This window comes from Rhododendron vialii, chromosome 12a (assembly GCF_030253575.1).
Source record: "Rhododendron vialii isolate Sample 1 chromosome 12a, ASM3025357v1".
Taxonomy (NCBI): Eukaryota; Viridiplantae; Streptophyta; class Magnoliopsida; order Ericales; family Ericaceae; genus Rhododendron; species Rhododendron vialii.
Window position 1 is genome coordinate 4,557,636 of NC_080568.1, and position 9,438 is coordinate 4,567,073.

The following is a 9,438-nucleotide window of genomic DNA, read 5'->3' on the forward strand; positions in this document are numbered from 1 at the left end:
TATTGGATTTCGATCAAAATTTTATACTTTTTATATTCCTCTCGTCATGAAGATGCAATAATCTCCAAAAAAAATGAGGATAAGCCAAGTGATACGAAAAAAATTGGAATAAGAACAAAAAATAAATCACTTTAACTTATTTGTCCGAACACCCCCTAAGTGAAGTAAGACATTATTTTTGCCGATCCCACAATCAATCGAATAATTGTGTGGAGAGCACACTCATCAACAACCGGTATTGGCGTTAGGCTCTAATGGGTTGTACTTTTTCCATTTTTTAAGTTCGATGGGTTGTACTAAACGTTCGTTCCACTTCCACGGGTAAAACAACATTCCTCCCATCGCCACGTGTACGGTCCTTATCTCTTCTCATTGCAAACGACTTTTATTTCCTGCGGATGGCATGCTTTTTAAACAAATTTAACTTATTTTCGTATATTCTGGCTTTTTGTTATTGCCAGTGACCTTTTTTGGTTTTCTAAATTTTTTTTCAACCATTTGAATTTGTCTTGAAGAAAAGATATAATGAGTGGAGATAGATAAATAGATAGAGAACCATGAAGAGAGTAAAATTTTTTTCTCAAAACTTATAAAAAAACAAAGTGCGGTGTAACAAAAAACAGGGACTAAAACTTAGAAAAAGCTAAGAAAAAAATATACTGCAAAAGAGCAGTTAGTTTTGAATAACTTTTTCTCTAATGAAATTTTACGATTTTCATTCGTTATCTAATACTTCCGAAATTTCCTTATCACGAAAAATGCTTAATTTAACAGAATTGATTGCAAAACAAATTTTTTTATGTAAATTCAAAAATAATTCCAAATAATTAATTAACTTAGGCCAAACATAGCATTAGTAACTGGGGTGTGGATCCCACCAGGGGTCCACTTATCGACAACCTGAATCATATATTTTGGTACTTTTTATATATGTCCAGATCATGATATATGTTTGGTTCGTTTCATGTCCAGATCATTTTAATTTCATTTTTACAAAAATGGTATATACAAGAAGTACTTAAACAAAATGGACGCGATGATAGTATTATGTTACCATATTTGCTAAATTTTAAAATAATGTTTCCTTTTAGACTACTATGTTTTTTCTTTATGTTACCCCTCAATAATTAGAAAGGGGGTGCATTATTATTATTATTATTATTATTGAACAGCTTTGGGGTGCATTATGACACACATCCGAATAAGGGTCTATATTGTAGTCGTTCTCTTCACTTCGTCCTCGCTTAATAGTCCCTTGACTCCCTTTTAAAAATTACAACTTAATGATGGGAGACTTAATTTTTGTCTATATAGGCCAAGAATTTTAGGATGTAAACATAAGTAATTAACCATGTAATGTCATGGTAATTTAACCCTGTAACGGTTTGAATATGTCATGTTATATTTTTTTATGGTAATTTAGCCATGTTTCGTGTAATAAGATCAATATAAAATATGACTTTTTATTGTCTGATTGGCCAACTCGAAGAATAAAGAAATTGCAAAGATGTGGTCAACTTATCATGTTATATTCCTAAAAATATCGATTCCTCAAATACATTCCATGATAAAAAAAAGTAATCAATCATATTGAAATTTACTAAATCCCATTGAATTAGGAAAATAATCCAATCCAATCTCACTAAATTGGAAAAACAATCTAATCCAATCTCACTAAATTAGAAAGCAGTATAACATAATATATGTATATCATAGTGAAAAGGGTAAGAAAGGTAATTCACATCCTAAAATGATGAAAACATAAGCACGAAAAAAAGGCAAGATGAATTCTTACATGACATTGATAATGAGGATGGATATTTAAATATTCTATTTTTTGGAGACTTCTCTTAGTTTTGCGCCAAATTTTTGTGAATTATTGATTCGTCTTAACGATAGAAATCAGAAAAGTAAACAAGTTTTTGAGAATTTATCTTAAGTAGTAAAACTATAATTTTTTGGGTTTTCTGATTTCTTTCAGGCAAATTAATAATCAAAAAATTTATCTTATTTATTCACGTGTTTATATCTGGTCACATTAACGTTCTACATATATAGATGTTTATTACATGCTAGGCCTATTGGATTACTGCTGTTTTTCCCGAGGGGCACAAGGGTATGTTTGGAATTTCCCATGCCTCCATCCATTACTCTTAAACATTTCTAGCATACCTGGTCACAAAATCGAACTAGTTACAAAAGGAAACCAAAGTTTTGCTTCGTTTTGTCCTCTTCCATAGCCAGATAAAGACGAGAGAGAGAAAGAGAGAGAGAGAGAGAGAGAGAGGAGAGGGAGACTTTAGAATCTAGAGAGAAAGAGAGTGTGTGTGTGTGTGATATGTGACATGTACAGTCTACTCGGGAAGCCAAGCGCATGATGGAACGTAACCACAGCCGGCAAAACCCTCCCGCCACCACCACTGCCGTTCAACCCCTCTAAATTCCACCGTTAAAAACTTAAACCCCCACTTTCCACCATTCCAAACCGCCATGGGAGACGCCGGCTTCATAAGGTTTCCGACCTGTTTGGACCCGAGAGCAGAAGAGTTCCGTCCGTTCAATCAAGTCACCTTGTTCCAACCCCACCCCCACCAAATTTATTACCCTTACCCGCAGCAGCCAATCGCCGACCTCCACCTCACCCCCTTCTCCGACTTTACCAACACTACCAACGTCGCACCCTTCTACGCGCCCCAGGCGCACGTTAGCCTCCCGCCGTTGCCCCCGCCGCTCCCGCCGCCGTCCCCCGCGCCGACGAGGACTCTGCTCCTGAGCTCCGTCCCGACCGACGTCAGCGAGTCCGACGTCAGGCGGGACTTGGAGATTTTCGGAGACGTTCGTGCCGTTCAGATGGAGAGGGTGCGGGACGGGATCGTGACTGTCCATTTCTACGACGTCAGGAGCTCGCAGAGGTCGGCGGCGGAGATACGGGGGCAGCACATGAGGCAGCAGGGAAGGCTTAGGGTTTATTACGACGCCGTTTTGGCGAGGAATTCGAGTGGTGAGTTCGGCGGTGGTGGCGAGGTGTGGGAACCGGTGCCGGTGGCGGCGCCGGTGGGGCCGGGGGTGGTGGGGGGCCACGCGGTGTGGGCCCAGTTTAAGGTGCCGGTGGGGGTGGGTGGGGTTCCTGATGGGGTTAATCAGGGGACGATTGTGGTGTTCAATTTGGACGAGGGGGTGAACACTGCTAGGCTCAAAGAGATTTTTGAAGCGTTTGGTAATTATTTGATCAATCTTTTTGCAGTGTTTCCTCTTCATTTGCATGCATTCAGATACTATCAAAAAGTCCAGGAATTCTATTTTAGAACGCAATTCGGGACGCAACTGTATTCGGGGCATTTGATGCATGTGGGTCTATGTGCATCCAACTTCTTTAGGCACCGTTGTGTCGGAAATTGCGATTCTTCTCGCATAGTTGTGTCGGAAAATGTGTTTTATGGTCGTGGCTCTTAGCATTGCTCGAGATAGAAGTGGAATTAGTCATTTAGGTGTCCCGTTCCGCTAAAGTTCTTATTTGTTTGTCGTCGTTGTTTTCATTACCTGGGTTTTTTTTAATAACTCATATATTTGGGTCAACTACGCAATTCAATTTTCGTGTGTTTCTGCGTTTCGAGTCTGTTTTTTGATTGCATGTGGTTAATTTTCAGGTCCGGTGAAGGAACTGAGAGAGACGCCGATGAAGCGGCAGCAGCGTTTCATTGAATTCTACGACGTCAGGCACGCATCGAGAGCCCTCGCCCAAATGAACGGCAAAGAAATCAACGGCAAAGAAATTGTCATCGAATTCAGCCGCCCCGGCGGCCACATCAAGAAATTCGCTAATAAATCCGGCCAAACCCGCACCCTCAAAACCTTCCATTCCCCTCCCCGTTACTCCAAACCCAATCCCCGCCCCTTTCCATCCCCGCTGCCACCGCCACCACTGTCGTTTCCGCTTAAAATTCACAGCGGTGGCAGCCCGAACGTGCCGCCCCGTTGCTACAATTCTCAAACCCAATTGAAATCGAAGAAAGTTGGTGGGTGCAAAGGGATGAGTAATGGGTTCATTGTGAACGAAAGTGAAGGGTGTTTTAAGAGTAATAGTACTAATAGTAAGGGTAGTGGGAAGAAGAATTCGAGGAAGGGTGAGAGTAATGGAAGTGGGGGTGGAACGAGTAATAATACGGAGAAGCAAGTGGAGATTAGAAAGGTGAGTGGTAGTAGGATGTTTTTGAAGGGGAGGCAAGGGGGGAAGGGCTGTTTGGATACGAGGTTTTTGATAAACGAAGAAGGGGTTTCGGAGACGGATTGCAGGGATTCGAGGACGACGGTCATGATCAAGAACATACCCAATAAGTACAGGTTATGGTTCTCTCACTTCTCTCTCTCTCTCTCTCTCGTTTGTCTGCTGAAATTTGATTTTGGTTTTTGGTAGTAATATATTTTGACTGGAAAAATGCTACTTTGAAAATGAAAAACGTATCAACACACATACGTTTGGGTTTTGAGAAGGTTTTTGTAGAGTAATGAGTGGGAAGAGAATAGTAGAAAAGATTTATTGGAGATCGTGTCTAGGAGTTTTGAGACCCGAAAATGATCAAGTCCGACCGGAATGATCTGATGCATGTGAGTTTCACACGATTATTTCACCTACATTTGTGCACTTTTTTCGAAATGAACATTTGTGCACTTTTGACACAAGGTGTATGTGGCTGTTCGATAAATTTGCACTTTTGTCCAAATAAAATTACTTTGAATTTTGAGGCAATGTGGATTACTTCTGAAAGTAAATAGAAGAGTAAGAATATATTTTCTAGGGAAAATATTTAGATTTGTCGTGGGAGATTGTGTTATAATTAATTGTTATTACCATTCTATACAATCCATCTTTTATTAAACAATTTATTAAGTCTTCATTTTTTTATGTACCAGTCTTGTAAATCACTTGTAAACCATAGGACTGTTTGGGAATTCGCATAACGCGAGAATATCGAGACATGGTATTTGGCAAACATAAGTTTTCTACGGAAAAAAATCATCTATCGTTGTGCGATTGTCGATTTTTTTTACAAATTGTAAGCTCCAGTTGTGATTATTTTAGGTTGAAATAAAAGGACCACAAACTGCCCCCTTTTTTATGCGGGAATTTCTTGGTATTGTACTATTGTTCATTTATTTTCTTTCATATTTGACTAGTCGTGTAGAGTTTTCACAATTTAAATGACAACTTATTAGAAAAAACCATTGCTAAAAGCTGTTTTGGTTATTGTGTCATTTTGTCCACACAAAAAAATGGCACGATAAATGGCGCGATTACTTAACAAGACTGCTATGTCGTTTTCGCATAACCACTTTTCTCCGCTTCGCATATCATTGCAACACTTTCAGGTTCAGTAACAAGTTTTACGAAAACTAATAAATTTGACGCAGACTTTGGCTCTCTAAGAATGACATTGTCGATATTTAGTGTATTGAATTTCTTTTCAAGGACCACAAAATGACTTTGTTGTAGTAATTTTTTTTATAGAAATTTGTCCGTACGTATTTCGCGTGTATCTTGTTTGATGTATAGTTTTTGTCTAGGCATGAGTTCTTTGAAAACTTAGGTTTGATTATTTGGTCTGGCTGCAATAGAGTAATTTCTTGTGAATTTCTTAGCCTTGGCGTGGCAGCGTGGATAACTTTGCTTTTGGCCAAATCAACGAGGAGATGGTGGACACTGGATGCTTAATGCGGGGGACCCATTACATGTATTCGTAAATTAACAAGAAATACCATCCTCGTATAATAATAACACATTTTTTAGGGGATCTTTCTTCACGACTTTTACAAACAAAACAAAAATGTAGCAGAAATATTGCTATAATTGGGAGATGTGCGGTGACCTGGGCGATTGCATCCCCTCAGTCCACCTCTATTAGTCGAGATGGGCGTAAGCACCTCTATTAGTCGAGATGGGCGTAAGCTGACTGAACACTATCCGTAAAAAAAAAAAAAAAAGAAAGGAAAAGAACTTTGGGTATGAGACATTATACTATTTGATTGATGTTTTCAAAAGATGAAATGAAAAATTGACCTAGTTTTGTGGGTGGGTTGCAGTCAGAAGCTACTGCTGAACATGCTGGACAACCACTGCATTCACTGCAACGAGAATATCGCCGACGGCGGCCCCTTGTCTTCCTACGATTTTCTGTACCTCCCCATTGATTTCGTGTGCGTGATCTTCTATTCCCCCTCTTGCCTCTTTTTTATTTTATTTTATTCTTTGTTATTATAATACTTTAATGCTCTTAAATTACTAATTAATTAACTTTTTAAATTATTTGGTGGGTTATTTATTTATTTATTTATTATTAAAACAGCAACAAGTGTAATGTTGGATATGGGTTTGTGAACATGACATCGCCGGAGGCAACATTGAGACTTTACAAGGCCTTTCACCATCAAAATTGGGTAGTCTTCAATTCCAAGAAAATTTGCGAAGTCACCTATGCCAGATTGCAGGTATTTTATTACTACAGTATATTTTCTGCATGCATTTTATTACTACTATGTCTTTATTCATGCGAAATACTCCTTCCGTTCTGATTCGTTTATCCAATGAAATTGGACAATTAATTTGGGACATGTATGAGTCAAACAGAGGACAAACAAATACGGACAGAGGGAGTAACATGAAAATAATATAATGATGATCACGTTTGGGTATATCATATATATGTTTGTTGTGTCGTGTAGTTCTATTTGACATCCACCGCATCATTTGTTGGTCTCCACTTTACACATATTTAATGTTATGGTGACCACATTATATATCAGATTTTTGAAGATGAGAGTTGAGTTGTCGCAAGTGGCATCAATGCACTTGTGACATCTCAGCCACGGTCACCAGCATTAGCTGCATGTCACGCCAAATACTGTTGCACTTGTGACATCTTAGACACGGTCACACAACATTCGTTGTCATGCCATATAATGTACTTTAAATGTGGTGTATGTTTTTGCTCATCTATAAGATGATTGCATTGAACTTTAGCATTGTGTTAGGGTGAGTTCATTTATTGACTAAACGGTTCTTTCGGTATTTAGATAAAAAAATACTCACTATTCTAGACAACTCATCCCTTAACATTATTTTTTGGTATTTTTGGTTGAACAAGTGGTCTTTTGGCATAACTCTGAAGACGAAAAAAAAAAAAATAACGTGAACTCACTCTTATTTCATACGCTTACACGTTTGGCTAAACATACTATACTGGGAGGATGCGTTTCTTAATTTTGCGTAGGAAATAGACATGAATCATGCGTAATCAAATATCTGGAAGCACATTTACCTATTCTATCACTTATCAATGCAAAGACAAATTTTCCACTGAACTTTGCATACAAAATTGCCTTATTTATTTCGAACAAAATTTGAAGTGTTTAGAGAGGGTAAATCTTTTCTTTATGAATTTGGTAAATTTTATATTGTGCACACAGAGAAAATATTTTGTTAAAAAAATTGACATGTATGCGCAAAGACAGGAAAGAGTGCTTACATAGATTTACCCAAAAAAAAAAAAAAAATTAGAAGAGTGAAACAACACCCAAACATTTACCCCTCTTATTTCATAGTATCACATTAGAATTTTTCTACGGAAATGATTTTAATTTGCACCTTTTATCCCTCTTACATTCCTTTTTTCCCCTTCATGTAAATTGTGCATACGTGAAAAATGTATCATTCAGAAGATTTTGATAATTTTGCGTGATTAAAAACAAACAAAGGAGCATAGAAAGATAAAATGAGAGTGCGAAAATCAGTTTATGTGTTCTTCTACTATATTACTAATATTGATGGATGTACGTTTATGGAAGGGCGCGGAAGCATTAAAGGAGCACTTCAGGAATTCCAAGTTTCCAGGCGAAGCAGATGAGTATTTGCCAGTGGTCTTCTCGCCACCTCGTGACGGCAGCAGCCAATTAACGGACCCCACTCCCATTGTTGGCCGCTCCTCCATTAACGCCGTCCAATCCCCTTCTGCCGTCAGCTCTTCTAATTCCAACTCCTCCCGAGAACCCAATGATGGTAATGATGATCTACGAGCTGTAGAAGAAGGAGAAGAAGTAAGCGGCGGCATTGATAACAATGATGGGTGTCATAGTAATGACGGCTTGGGTGGTGTTAACGATGTCGGTGGTGGCGGCGGCAGTAACACCACCTCCTCAAACGGCGGCGATAGTGGTCATGACCCATATGACCAATAGCTGAGAATTTGTAGAAATGTCGGTCAGAGACAGATGTTCGTGCACAGATTCGAATCTAGTTGTGCAAAGGTCTCTTGGGTCCAGCTGCATTGGATAGTGCGTATACATTTTGGGCGGTTTTGTGCATAGACATCTGTGTCGGTATCATTACTCTAGAGACGATATCAAATCAAAATCTCTACTTTTGTAATCATTCAGATATGGAAGCTGTAGTTTGGGGCTATAAAAACTGCTAATAATTACAACTACATACTGTGACTGGGGGTTGGCTATAACTGGCAACCAACAGCTTGGAAACCCAACCCTAATGAGGGGGTGCCTTCTTTTTGAGCTCCGAGCCCAAGAAACCTGTTCCAAGATTAGCCTAAGCTATAGCTAGCTGAAGATTAGCCTAAGCTATAGCTAGCTGTGAAGTCTCTCTCTCTCTCTCTCTCTCTCTCTCTCTCTCTCTCTGCATGGGTACTTGTTGAGTAGGTGTTATTTCAGGCAAGGATCCTCTTTGAGAAAAAGAAAAAGAAAGGTTTTAGCATGTGTGTGTGTAAGCATGAAATTAAGTAATGTCTTTTGTTGGATATTGTAATGGTTTTCGATAGAAGGATTTTAGTGCTTTTCGTTCCAAGGAATTTCTGTTTTTGTAATAAAAATGTTTGGGAACATTAATGAAGGGTCTGTTGAATGTTTGTTCCTATGTTAATGGAAATATTTCTCATTTGCATGCAAATTCCTTCTTCTTTTTTTTGTTTGTTGTTGGTAAAATACAAATTCTATTTCTTACTATTTTGATTGGAATTGTTTATCTTTTAGATCTCCTCGCAAGAATGGAGCCAGAGGTGGCTAGTGATGATGGCCACCAGGGCAACAATTTTAAAAAATAGCATTTATCGTAGTAGGAATTTTTATTTTTACCGCCAAACCTTTTAATTCTGGCACGGCTAGATCTTTTTTTTCATAATTTTGAAATTACTATAATTTATAAATACCAAACCTTATATTCTTCTTCACTAGGAAAATAGGTATTACATATCTTGAGAAACAAAAGATATTAATAGAAGTTTTAATGTTGATTCTACTATAAATGTTTTTAACGTGTAAAAGCGTCGAACACATGCAATTTAAGATATCTCATTTTTTTCCAATAAAAATCTGCGTTGTTGATTATAGTAAATGAAGTTTGAACCCTATCAAATATGTGTTTGAGAGTACGTACGT

The 9,438-nt window shown here is 38.2% G+C and overlaps 1 protein-coding gene across 1 annotated transcript; it reads left to right on the forward strand.

The window, feature by feature from the left end:
- Positions 1–2,314: 2,314 nt before the first annotated feature.
- Positions 2,315–8,605, forward strand: LOC131310950 (protein terminal ear1-like). Its single transcript, XM_058338227.1, has 5 exons — positions 2,315–3,217; positions 3,648–4,341; positions 6,079–6,192; positions 6,342–6,483; positions 7,840–8,605. Exons 1-5 carry the CDS (start codon positions 2,491–2,493, stop codon positions 8,227–8,229), a joined length of 2,067 nt encoding a protein of 688 aa, XP_058194210.1. The 5' UTR covers positions 2,315–2,490; the 3' UTR covers positions 8,230–8,605.
- The last annotated feature ends 833 nt before the right edge of the window (positions 8,606–9,438 follow it).

Excerpts from the sequence above, each read along its gene's own strand:
- LOC131310950 (XM_058338227.1), top strand. The coding sequence starts at position 2,491 with ATGGGAGACGCCGGCTTCATAAGGTTTCCGACCTGTTTGGACCCGAGA. Across the intron at positions 6,193-6,341 it reads TACCTCCCCATTGATTTCGT|CAACAAGTGTAATGTTGGAT; the intron begins GTGCGTGATCTT and ends TTATTAAAACAG. Across the intron at positions 6,484-7,839 it reads TCACCTATGCCAGATTGCAG|GGCGCGGAAGCATTAAAGGA; the intron begins GTATTTTATTAC and ends CGTTTATGGAAG.